Consider the following 14,205-nt stretch of genomic DNA (forward strand, 5'->3'; position numbering starts at 1 on the left):
TCAGTTTTTACCAGAGTTTTCTCAGGTAAAAAGTTTTATGCAACAGTCCACAGGTGTCATAAAAATAAATCGTCCATTCCGATCAAAGAAATATCACGTTGTTGCGATCGATCTTGCGATACTTTTGCAATCGGTAGTGCCAATCGCGATCGTTTATAATTTTTTTTAAAGATAATTATATTTACCAATATGTGAGATCAAATTACTTCATACCCCGCTTTATACCCCTCCCCCACATTCTTCAGAAGCGTGTGAACGATTTTCTAAGATGGTACCGGTATGTTGGTTCGTCGACAGAAATTCGACTAGCAAAAAAAATATTTAAATTTCATTACATCCCCCCCCTTAGGAGATCAGTCCCAGGCCAGCAGGTCTATTTTTCCTCCCCAATCTCCTTGTTTCCCAACTCTCTCCCTCTCTCACACACATATCCTCACATTGTACACACGCGTACTCTCTTTCGATCTCCCCCCTCTCCCTTTATATTCTTTTTGTTTCATGCCAACAGCAACAGGCCTATATAATCTCATCCCCTTGCATCCGTGTGTATATTATTATTTATAATTATGATTATAACAACAATGATAATAATGATAATAATAATGGTAATAAGAATAATATCATAGTTATTATCATTATTATTATCATCATTATCTTTGTCATTATCTTCATTATCATTATTATTATTATTATTATTATTATTATAAATAATAATATCAGTTTGATTTTGAATTGATGCCTATACTTGACCCGGATACTTGATTGGCACATAATTATTCCACCCCCCCCCCCAAAAAAAAAAAGAATTCAAACATAGCTGGTAAATAAATGAAAACAGAATGTGTCATAAATGTATTTCATAAACTTCCCACTATAGGGTCTACTTTTATTAGATACGCAACCTTCCATAACTGTACACTGTAAAAACTGTGGTGTTAAAACTGACACCAGTGGGTGTTAATAGAGGAGCACACCCTCTGGTGTTAAAATTACACTCTAGAGATTGAACATAACACCAAAGAGTGTAAATGTAACAGCCAAAGGTGTTGAAATAACACCTATGGGTCTAAAACTAACACCACTAGTTTAACACCGGTGTAAAACAACTGGTGTGGTCCTCTATGTACACCGGTTAACACCACAGTTTTTGCTGTGTGTATACATTAAATAAAGCAATGTATTTTTTTTCTTCAAAGTACATACATTAACTATTACTCAATGTGGCCTAGGTTGAAAGAATGAATGATAACATGATTGAATACATATACAAACAATAACCTTCTTACGTAATGCATTCTAACATCATGTAAATTAGTACGATCAGCAATACAGCGTAAATATGCAAATACAGTCATGATTATTAAAACAAGTATCATATACTTCTTGCTTTTCGACTGATAAAAAATGGTAGCCAACACTATACAATAGGTTTATACTTAATGATTTAAAATACAGACATTTTTATTAAATGAATAGTACTGTTCAATGATAAAATTTCAGACAAAGATTATTAGTATAGGATATGCAAAACAAAAATGCAATATTTGAAGCAATATCGTTTTAACTTCAAGCAAATAAGTACGTTAACTCTTCTTAATTTTTTATTAAATTTTGTTATAAATTGAACTAATATTAGTCCTATGCTTCCTGCTATGTAGAAAATTAGTTATATGAATTTTTGCAAGTTAATTAGATACTGTGTAAATGAAAATTGCAAGATAATATATATATATATATATACATATAGGATCTAAAAGAATTTAAAGTGTGTTGCTTTTATGATAAGAATCATGTCTACAAAAATATTTACTGATCCGTATATCATTCACGTTTATAGGTCCATGCATATCTATTCCAGGTATATTATTCATAGGCATATACCTGAATTAGATATGCATGGACCTATAAACGTGAATGATATACGGATCAGTAAATATTTTTGTAGACATGATTCTTATCATAAAAGCAACACACTTTAAATTCTTTTAGATCCTACATATTAGATTACCTAATTCTGATTGACATGACTGTCCATGGCCGTGCAGGGGCAGTCCCCCCCCCCCCACCCCCGGAAATTTTGAAAACTAACAAACTTTCCACAAAATTTATCTAAATTGTGCACTAAATCTTCTTTTTTTCACTGTATAAAACAATATAAAGCTCCCCATGACAAGCATGGCCGCTTTGCTCTCTCGCCTTTACGCCCCCCACCCCCCCGGAATCTGTATTCAGCTATGAGACCGTCCTATACTTACAATCTCTTTTAATTAATTTCCTAATCACAGAATAATCTTACAATCCTGAGTTTGAACATTAAGTTCACCCACACAAATACTATTACATGTAGTGCTGAATATAATATCACACCCTCTATTATATAAATATCAATACAAGAGATATCAAGTATCAAAGATAGAAGATGTCGCATCTGAGAAAAGTGATAAAGCGATTTGAATTGTATACAGACTGTTATATATTCAATATACAAATATATATATATATGTATATATATATATATTTATATATTTTCTTTCCGTGATGGGGGACATACTTCGTTATTTCATCCTATATATATATTCGAGATCAAGTGTATGGAGAGGGCCGTAGCAAGGTCAATACCCGTCTTCATCAAGCTTTCGGGCACATGCCCTTCATCAGGATCATAGGGTCCGTAAGTATAGTGTGTTGTTTACAGTAAAGTTAAGTGTGAAGTCCATACACTCCATACACTTGATCTCGAATATATATATATATATATATATGGAGACCCGTACACGTAAATCGCCAAGATTGATCACACTTATATAATATATATATACATATATACTATATAATAGCATTCAAACTGCAGAATCTTTGCAAAACAGCGCCACCTTCCGCTTCAAGAGCAGAATTCAATACATTAATCGAATACACTAACTTGGCAACCATTAATTTTCTACACTGAGATTCGTTTATACCGTGTATCCGTGTCACATTCGAGTGGTGGATTGTTCTCCCTTCGCTTTGCCTACATTCCGTTTTGTCTCGTGATCAGGGCCCCGTTACACAAAGGTTAACGATTAATCGTTAATTTGAAAGAACAGTTCTGATTGGTTCCTAATATCGGAATTAGACAAACTGGGTCTCGTCTTACAAAGAGTTACGATTGATCCGATCAATCTCAAGTATATGGAAATCCACTAATGTCATATTTTTTCTTTTGGAAATTGCTCAATGTCCTTTGAAAACAAGAGAAGCCTACTTCCTTCCTGGTTTTCTCCCTCCGCTGCTTTCGGAGATCAGCCCTATGAAGGCAATAGTATCCATAATAAATAATCATCCTGGGTTAAGAGTAGACAGGACAAGTCGTAAAGACATGGTTCATGCAGGGTTGTCAACAAAACAGTGAAATGTATGAATATACATCATTTCTAGAAAATATTTTGAACAAACCTGTATTTTAGATGTTGACGTTGCTGGCTTTCCATAGTTGCGATTGATCGGATCAATCGTAACTCTTTGTAAGACGGGCCCCAGATAGTTGGACCAAATGGCAATTGGAAAAAAATGGAAGTAGACCAAGTGGGTTTAGCCCTGATAGTTTTAGGCAACATGAGGTTAGATGAAGTGAACACAGGCGACTCCTAGAGTAGACCCCCGCCCCCCTCAATTAACTGGCATAACGGAGTAAACTATAAAATTGCGATCATACCATTTGAAAGGTATCTTATTGGGTCTACATCACTTTCCCCATGCACCCCGACCCTCTCCCGTGGTCAAGATTCAATATGTCCTCTTTGTTTGTTTGTTGTTGGTTTTTTTTGGGGGGTACCCTTAACGGGCTTTAAAAAAAAACCATCAGAATCGTACCCCTTATCACACTTTTAAAGGAATGCTATCAACATTAACCCCTAAATATCAATATTGTTCTGTGAAGAGTTGTAAACTACCCCTAATCATGCTAATTGAAATATTTCTGGGACAATATTGCTAAACCTGACCGACTAGTTTAATGATTTTCGGGACCCCCCCCCCCCCCACACGAAATATGCTCCAAAAATATTTTTTCCCGAATAAAAAGGAACGCACATGCTGTATACACTTTTAAAATGTTGGGCATCATATACTGTCCATACAACATTATTTGTTAAACAAAGATATCAAACTCCGGGTAGTTTTCAACCAATACTGTGTAGTTTTCACCCAAAGCACAGATTATTGGTTTAAAACTATACCCAAATTTAGATAAAGTTCTAACCAATTATTGTTTGTGTGGACAGTATGTTGCCCAACATTTTTAAGAGTGTAGGAGCGACCACGTGATTAAAATTGAAACGTTGAATCAGCAATGTAAGTTTAGAGGAGTGACAACCTTTCCAAAGTATTCAACCAAACTTTGCACGAAAGCTGAAGCCAACAATTTAACTGTTGGATTGAACCATTTTGTGGTAACAGAATTATTTAGAAGAGGTTGCCACTCCTCCAATGTTTAACATTCCAGTTTTTATCGTGCACCTTATAGGGCGGGCTTACCAGCCCATCCCACGTAAATCTTCATCCCTCCCCTTGTGGAACTTTGGTTGCTCTAGCGAGGTAATTTGATGTAATTGACACACCAATCGTGTAGAGACTGAGCACATTCTTTGGCACTGGGTTCGGTGATACCCATGTCACAGAGCCATTCGATGAATTCTTTCCTTCCAAGGTCCAAGAAAGCTTCTCGGAGATGCGTCGACTGTAATGACACAGGACAAGAAAAATGAAATAAGGTATGGAGTCCAACTCAGCACAAGATGGCAAGATCTCGGATGACGTCGTATCTATATGCTAAGATGATTCAGATGATAAAGTGTCCATAGTTTTGTTCTAGGAACAGGAATAAAGTCTAATTAAAAAGATGAAGTCTAGATAAATAACATTTCACCCCTGTAGTGTATTAGAGATATACTCATCATTTTGTTTGCAATATTCTCAAAAATTCTCAAAAAGAATATTGCAAACATTTTCAAGTAACTCTATGATTTCACGACCCTAGATGTTTTGTTCTTGGTAGATTATGGTGTTTCCGTACTTTGTATTTTCATGTTGAATGACGTTTGTTTAACTGCAGGGCGCCCTGTAAAGCAGTTTTTCAAAACTGAACAGACCAACCCAGCCTGCAGTATCAAATATATGAAACAAAATAAATAGATAAAAAATACCTCCAAAATTATGAAGTGGAAATTTTGAGAGGAATTGCTCCTTTTAATTCTTTTTAAAAAGTGGGAACGGGGGGGGGGGGCGAAATTACTAACACCTTGTTTGGTCTTTCATCGACTTTGTGTTATAAATAGCCTATCTCTCTTTCTCTCTTTAAAAAATGGGATAATTATTCATCATAAAGTTATGATTTTTTTTTTGTATAGAGACACTATGAAATGCTTTGAGAGGAAATACAAATTTTGCTTCTTGAGAACATAAATATTCGTGTATTGTATTGAGTATAGTGAATTAGATAGTTATCTTTAAAGTGGGCCTATATTACAAAGCTGCACTGCTAAGAATGTTGCCCGGGATATTTTTTTTTTTGATTTGATTTGAATTTATTTTTCTTCTACATAACAATATAATATAACATAGATGTAACAAACATATATTGACAATAAATCAGGTATAAATCATTTAGCATAAAATTAATAGCAGAAGATGGATTGCCATAGTAAGCAAAAAAATGCTTGAAAAATATGACAAACCGAAACATATTTTAACCATATAATCATATTATGAGCAGAATGGACAATAACAAATTATTAAAGTATCAATTAAGTATAATATAAAAAAGAGAAGAACAAAATCTAACAGGCCAAAACTTGCTATAATATATATAATCAAGTAAAAAAAAAACAATAATAATAATGATAATGACAAATGAAGATGATGAAGATGATGATGATGATGATGATGATAGTGGTGACGGTGGTGGTGGTGGTGGTGGAAATAATGTTAATGATGATGGAAACGGAATATTAGAACATGATTATGACACAACAAAGTTTATTTTACATATTCCGATAGTAACATGACCTTAACTTTAGCTTTGAATGAGTGTAGGGAGCAAGAGGATTTAATTAAGTATTGCCATAGCATTATGACCAGATTTGAGTGTATCTGAGGAATTTAGAGGGTACCATACATGGCTGCCAATTCGTATTTTCTTTCATGATTGTGACTGTGGTATATTGACTTACCAGTAGCCTAACAAGCCTATTAATTTTTTAGGGTGCCAGACCAGGCGTATGGGGCAATTTTTGTCCTTTTTATACAAAAATCGAACTTGGGGATTAATTTTCACATTATGGCCAATTAAATCATAAAATTATAATAATATTTCCCTCTTTTCCCTTTCCCTTTCTCCCCTTTTTCTCCTTTTTTTCCTAGTAGAGAAAGTTTTGGGGGCGATGGCCCCAAGCCCCCCATCTGTACACCAGTACAACTTACCCTCCCAATACCATGTCTATGTAATATTCTGGCCTCTCTCTCCCCGATCCCGGGAGTTTCCACCACGGGTCGACCCATCATCGGTTCCATCACAAACGCCGAGTACTTCTGCTTTCGACGTCGAACTGCATATCGGAGACGATGATGACGCCGTTGATGAACATGTTGTAAAGAAAGAGGAATGAATAACTGATTTCAAATACATGGCTGGTCGGCCTACTTCCCTGGAATTTCTCGAAGAAGCGGGATAGTGACACACGATCTATAAGGGGTGGATGCAGAGGTCTATAGGGGCATTGATCTGCACCACCCATATATCCCCCATCCCCCCCCCCCCCCACTCTCTTTCTCATTCTCTCTCTCTCTCTCTCTCTCTCTTCTTGTCATATTCCCATTCTGATAAGATACAAGTCTATGAACAAAAGATTATTTGCATGAATGATTTATTATTTATGTATATACTTTTTCGTTTAGGCAGTGGCGGATCCGGGGAGGGGGCACATCCGGCTGTTGCCCCCCCCCCCCACACCCTCCCTTTGTGAGACATAACTGATATTTTCCCTGCTTATCGGATTTGTCTGAATAAAAATGCTACACCCCCATCCTGTACAAAACATTGATCTTGCTCTGTTTAGGCCTATTTGCTTCTAAAGCTTTAAATAACTAGATAATTAATTAATTCTTTCTTTCTTTTTTTTTCACTGAATCACATATTCATTAATTCACTAATCATTTATATTATTAGATATTTGTAAAATACATGTACATCTGCAATTTCTGCATGGCAAGAGTAATATATCTACTTACGAATGTCCTGAGTGGCCTTTGCTTTATCCATTTCGTGCATGATACCTTTGATATTCTGAGGTCCGCTGGAATCTATGTAGACGATAAAGAAACAGAAGCAGGAGGGGGGAGGAAAGGGAAGAACAGCACAAAAACTCATAAGAACCAAATGCAAGAGCACAAGAACAAGAAGAACAGGATAAAAAAGAATGGAAACAGGGGAAAAAAGGGTCCAAGAACCTTAAACTGCATGCATGTGAAGTTCACAATTATCGAAGTTTTCATACAAGCGTGTATTGTAAATAACAGGTCCTTATATTATGCTTTTGAATTTTCTCCCATTTAAACTAAAATTCTACGGTTAGAAACGTTCCCCCCCCCCCCCCATCCCCGCCTGTACCCTTCAAATCATATTTGTATTTTGAATTTATTGATTCTCCGAAATTCACAATAAAAAAACATAAATGTACGTAAGAACGCATAAAAGCCATATATAAATTATGAAGTAAGAAACAAACATAAAAACAATATTAATAAAGAGACATGAGCGGAGTGAAATCGGAAGGACACCCAGTCCAGCTTTGCCCACAGACATTACTGCTCTTTAATGGGTTACAAAGATATTAAGTACATTTTAAAAAAAATCAGTCAAATTGACTACATCAGTAGTCAGCTGGGTGCAACTGATATGTCTAGTCACATTTCTGACATATATTCTCGTCAGAAATAACTCTGTTCTAGTAAAATATGACTAGAAAATAGTCAAATATGACCAGAATAATATATAACAGTCGTACCCAGCTGATTCGATACTCCTTTTGTCTGACTTTTTAAGAGTGTAAAGTCTTTCAAAAATCTCTGGGAACAAAAGGGCAAAATAAGGAATATGGGGAAAATCACTTACGTGTTGGTCGTTCGGTTCGTACGAAGGAACTGGGATGATTTCGACTTCCATACACATATCCATTGACGGCTATAGTCGGGCCATTCGCTGGTCGTTCACCGTTTCGATCCAGACTGTTATAGTAATCGGCGACCTCCATCATATCCCGGTCCATCGGCAACATCACCGCCATCGTCTAGAACGAGTACGTGATCGAAAAACAACCATGAAAGATTAACCCAATTGCAGTTTATTTAGTTTTGTTCGACATTAAATCTGAGACCATCGCGTTTAAATATTTCCCGTCCTGGTAAATAGTGTCCTATTAGAGTTTGACCTTTCACCTTACTGCAAACCTTATAGACGGGTCAATATATGGTTTGACCCGGAACAAATTGCAACAAATGAGTTTTCAACGTTATTTTGTACTATTTGACCTCAGGAATAACATACTAAAAATCTACTAAAATCCGCATCCGGGAAAATGGTTAATTTCAAGATGGCGTCCAAGATGGCCGCCATTCACTAAAAATGGATATAGCTCACTCATTATCCACCCTAGAATCCTATTTGGGTTCATATTCCATGGTCCAATGGGCAAAAGAATTTATTTATATAAGTTAGAGTAAATGTTAGCACTCCAGGGTACTAGGAAAATCCAAGATGGCGCCCAAAATGGCTGCCGTAGTCTAAAAAATCCACAATTCATCTATTACTTACTTAAGTGGCTTTAATTTGGTTTCCATTCGATTGTTTTAATGATAACGTAGTAAGTCGGGACAAGTTACAAGGACAGCCAGTGGTCTGGTGTGTCCAAATATACAAGATGGCTTCCAAAAATTGAGTTTAAAATGGCTGTTAATCCTTAAAATGGACATAGCTCGTATCACATCCACTTGAGAGATGTGATTTTGGTGTCTAGACCATGGTTTCAATGGCCAAATAATACATTGGGACAAGTTACAAGGACAGTCAGTGGTCCGGTATGTTCAAAAATCCAAGATGGCTTCCAAAAATGGGGTAAAAAATGATGTTGCTACTAAAAAAAACCAACATAACTTTGTTCAATATCCGGGAACATGATTTTTTTTTGCCTATAATCATTGTTAAATGGGTCAAATAATAAATTGGAATCAGTTATAAAGGAAGATTGGTGGTCAAGTATGTCCAAAAGTCCACGGTGGCTTAAAAGTAGAATCAATTAGCCGCGATGGTATTTAAAAATGGACATAGTTCATGTTTTATTCGTCAATGGCATATGATTTTGTTGCCTATATCATGGTTTCAAAAGGCAGAAAATTAGTTATAAGGACAGTCAGTGGTCCAGCATTTCGGAAATCTAAGAAAGCTTCAAAAAATCGGAGTCTAAAATGACTGTTGTTACTTTAAAAATTGACATAGTTCATTCAAAATCCACCTAGAAGATATGATTTCGGTGTCCACACTATGGTTTCATGGTTAAAATAATACGTTTGGACTGGTTACATTGATATGCAGTTGTCCAGTTTGCCTAAAGCACAAGAGGGTTTTTTAAAAAAGGAATCTAAAACGACTCATATCATTCAATAGTGGTCAGAGTTCTACAATATTCATCTGCAAGAAATAATGTTGGTGTCCAAATTGTGCTATGAAGGGTCAAATAATACATTCGGACAAGTAACAAGGATGGTTAGTACACTATTTTGTCAAAGAATCCATGATGGATTCTAAAATTTCATCAAAATGGGTGCTGTTACCAACTCATGAAGCAATATGATAACTTAATTGTCCCCAGGCATTTAAGTGTAGGCACCAATATTATTTCTAACAGGTAGATATTTTATGGAGCAGTAGTCACTTTACATGCTTTAGAACCCATTTTTAAGCCAACTTGGATTTTAAGGCAAAATGGATAGCTGCATATCATTGTAACCAGTCCCAAAGTATTGTTTGACCCTTGAAACCCTAGTGTAGACACCAAAATAATATCCCCAAGGTGTATTTATAATGTTCTATATCCACTTTTACGTAAAAGCAGTCATTTAAGACCCCCATTTTTAAAGCCATCTTTGATTTTTGGACATACCTGACACCTGACTGTCCTTTCAACTAAACCCAATGTATTGCTTGACCCTGTAAACTCTAGTATAGACAGTAAAATCATACCTCCAATGTGTATTTATAATAAACGATGCATACTTTTAAGTAGCAACAGTCAATTTACACCCCATTTTTTTAGTAATTTTGGATTTTTTTACATACAGACAACTGACTGGTCTTGTAACTTACCCTAGTGTATTACTTGACCCTTTTAAACCATGCTTTTAACACCAAACTCATATTTCCCAGACGGATATTAAACAAACTATGTCCTTTTATAAGTAACATCAGACATTTCTTATTCCATTTTTGGAAGCCATCTTTTAATTTTGGACATACTAGACCACTGACTGCCATTGTCTTGTCCTAATATATAATTTGACCCTTGAAACCAGAGTTTAGACACCGAAATCATACCTCACCGGCGGATTTAAAATGAGCTATACCACTTTTAAGTATCAGCAGCATATTTTTAAGACCAATTTTTGGACGCCATCTTCGATTTTTGGACAAACCAGACCATTGACTGTCCTTTTAACTTATCCTGATATATTATTTGACCCTTGAAACCAGTGGTTTAGACACCAAAATCACATTTCCAGGCCGATTTGAAACGAGCTTTGTCCGCTTTAAGTATTAGCAGCCATTTCAGAATCAATTTTTAGAATCCATCGGGGATTTTTGCACATACCAGACCACTGACTTTCCTTGTAACTTGTCCCAATATATTATTTGACCCATTTAACCATGGTATAAGACACTAAAATCATATTTCTGGACATTGAGCAAACTATGTCGGATTTTTTTAAAGTAGCAACAGCAATTTTCGACTCCATTCTTTGAAGCCATCTTGGATATTTGAACATACTGGACCACTGACTGTGCTTGTAACTTGTCCCAATGTCTTATTTGACCATTGAAATCATGCTCTAGACACCAAAATCATTATGTCCCAGGCGGTTATGAAATGAACTATGTCCATTTTAATTATCAACACCCATTTTAAACTCCATTTTTGGAAGCCATCTTGGATTTTTGGACACACCAGACAACTGACTGTCCTTTTAACTTGTTTCAATGTATTATTTCACCCTTAAAACCATTGAATAAAAAACAAATTTAGATGAATTGTGTATTTTCAGCCTACGGCAGCCATTTTGTGCGCCATCTTCGATTTGCCTGGTACATTGGAGGGCTTATAATTCATTCTAGCCTAAATCATTTTTTGTACCCCAGACCATGGAATATGAACTGAAATAGGATTCTAGAGTGGATAATATGTCAGTTGTATCCATTTTCAGTGAATGTTGGCCATCTTGGACGCCATCTTGAAAATAACAACTTTCCCGGATGCGGATTTTGGTAGATTTTTAGTATGTTATTACTAAGGTCAAATAGTACAAAATACCGTTGAAAAATCATTTGTTGCAATTTGTTCCGGGTAAGGCTATTTTTGGTCGTATATTGACCCGTCTATTAAATCAATCTCCAACCGAAGAGGAAAATGTATATCGTTGATTTTTTTTTTTTTTTTTTTTTTTTTTTTCAAAGTCATGCAAATTAATTAAATACAAAGCAAAATACGAAATACAGAAATAAAAAAGGAACTCATTGGAATGCACTTCTTGTTTATGTGAGTTCCCTGCAATAAATAACTGATTAATAACTGATTAAATGATATGACCCCCCCCCCCCCTTCCCTCAGATGATCGTCTATAGGCGTATCACAATTGTATTCATGTTCCATTATTTTCGGCCGAACCGGGATGAGTTTAGTTCGAGAAAGGATCCCGAAAACCATCGAAAAGGGGTCTTTAAGCTTTTCCTAAAATCTATTTCATTTTGGGTACGCTTAGTTTAAGTCTTCTCCGATTAATCCTTTTTTTGGGGGGGGGCGGGGGAGATGTGGGGTCATAATTATGTCGCGGTTGAAAAGTAAATTGACAACCGTTTATGAGATTACTTTACATGTTGGAACAGTAGGGAGTATTTTAATAATCAAAATCCCCAAAGAATCTTTGAACGTTAATTTGGAAAGTAGACCTATCTATCTTGTTGAATTTTACAATAAATAAAAGAACCACCGACGAATAGATGAAGTTTCTATAAATCGTGTTTATCATTATGAGTAGTTTTTTTTCAATCATATGCCTTAAAAATTGATCCTCATACTATACAAGACCTGCACCAATACTGACAACCAAAATATTATGTCCCTTTCATTCCCGCGCGAAATAATAATGACCGCGCCATATCAAGTTGATTTTTACTCACCTTTCGCCCTCCAAGTAAGACACACCTGAAATATTCCTCTCGTCAATTTCACTCAATTTTGATATTTAATATAAATCGAACAAAATCAATTATTTGCCTGCAAAATCCTACATTCAGTTCAAATTCATGTTAGTGTGTTACTAAGTGCGAAGTCAGGCCGAGGTACAATATAATAATATCGCACTTCAGAACCGGGTGCACGTTCAAGTATATTGTTGTAAAGGCATTCCATTGGCATAAAGAATTATTGTGCAGTCGAACTCGTTTTATTTGTATCATTTTAATAGTCATTGAACTACATGTACACACCCAAAACCAACCCCATGGTGCCAATACACAGGAGAGAGAAAGAGAGAGTGGGAGAGACAGAAAGAGAGAGGGAGAGAGAGATGAAAATATCATACCCATGTTTATCTTTCATTCTTTCTTTCATAAAAGTTATTGTATTCTCGACCGGTTGGTCGCTCGCGGGTCTCCGACGTCACAATAGAAAGAGACATGCCTCGTTGGTTTCAGAATGCCAGGCCCTATTCGCTACACTATACAGGGTATGCAAAAAAATAATCTATATTTTGTGATACATGTTTGAGATACAGTACATAACCTACAATGTATAAGTACATTCGCCTATCAGAAAAAGTATTTTAGAATTTTAATGTTACACAGTAAAAACGCTGTTTAAAATTGTATACAACGCTGTTTACTATATGAACCTTATAGTATTTGTTTACCGTTTAAACAATCATGTTTAATTTATTGAAGATTAGATATTGATAATTAAACTTTGTTGCTTAAGATTTAATCACTTGTTTAAGCTGTTTAAACAATTACTGTAAGGTTCATATAGTAAACAGCGTTGTATAATTTTTTTAACTGTGTACGTAAACAGGTGAATACTTCTTTCTCAAAAATTAATATGGCACGTGACTGTTTCTTCAACTTAGCCCTTTCTTTCATTACTCATATTTCTTCCCGGTTTTTTTTAATTATCTTTATGATCCTCGACCGTTCGAAATAAACTTCATTTAGATATCGAAACCATGCTTTGTGAGAAATAAAACCCCTTTTACATGAGGTCATTCTGACTAATTTTCCTTTCACCTACACTTTCAACTCATCCCATGTCAGTTCTACATTATTTTACGAGACACCTTGTAGTACGTGTATTGGCATGTAGAATATACTATCAAGACTATTATTTACATGAAATGTGTCATATTTGTGTTGATAATTACTCCAGGATCTCATGCGAAACAAACTTTTTCAAAGCCAGGGTGAATATCGTAAGCTGTCATGTAGACATACCAGAGGATTAATCTCGGGCCGAAATTGATCATGTTTTTATTTTACATAATATTTTGTAACCAAATCAGTTTCATTGCCAAGACTAACTCAATAATTCTGCCTTTTGTATAAATCAAGGTTGTCAGACCTATATTTAACCTGACAATGTGTGAAGCACTATTGGGTCAAGTTGGTAACATCTTTTTTTTTTAAAGCTATAAAGTACAAATAAAACGTGATATCAGGATTTTGTTTTACATAATCGTGATAATCAACATTGGGGCCACGATATCGAAGTACATAAAGTATACAGGTGCGAGTCCAGAGTCGGATGCGAAGTTGTTTGAAAAGTTAGACAAGCAAACAAAATAAGGACATCAGTCCAAAATGGTGGACACTTCGTCGCAGATAAATTTGACAAGAATTAATGCGTATTCCAA

At 35.6% G+C, this 14,205-nt stretch overlaps 1 protein-coding gene across 1 annotated transcript; it reads right to left on the minus strand.

Moving 5' to 3' along the window:
* Positions 1–3,681: 3,681 nt before the first annotated feature.
* LOC129268759 (uncharacterized) lies at positions 3,682–12,732 on the minus strand. Its single transcript, XM_054906264.2, has 5 exons — positions 12,482–12,732; positions 8,150–8,324; positions 7,267–7,338; positions 6,460–6,584; positions 3,682–4,717 (listed from the first exon to the last, which is right to left on the minus strand). The coding sequence occupies exons 2-5, from the start codon at positions 8,319–8,321 to the stop codon at positions 4,568–4,570; spliced, it is 519 nt and encodes a 172-aa protein (XP_054762239.2). The 5' UTR covers positions 8,322–8,324; positions 12,482–12,732; the 3' UTR covers positions 3,682–4,567.
* Positions 12,733–14,205: the final 1,473 nt, after the last annotated feature.

The sequence above is a fragment of the Lytechinus pictus genome, chromosome 9 (genome assembly GCF_037042905.1).
Source record: "Lytechinus pictus isolate F3 Inbred chromosome 9, Lp3.0, whole genome shotgun sequence".
Taxonomy (NCBI): domain Eukaryota; kingdom Metazoa; phylum Echinodermata; class Echinoidea; order Temnopleuroida; family Toxopneustidae; genus Lytechinus; species Lytechinus pictus.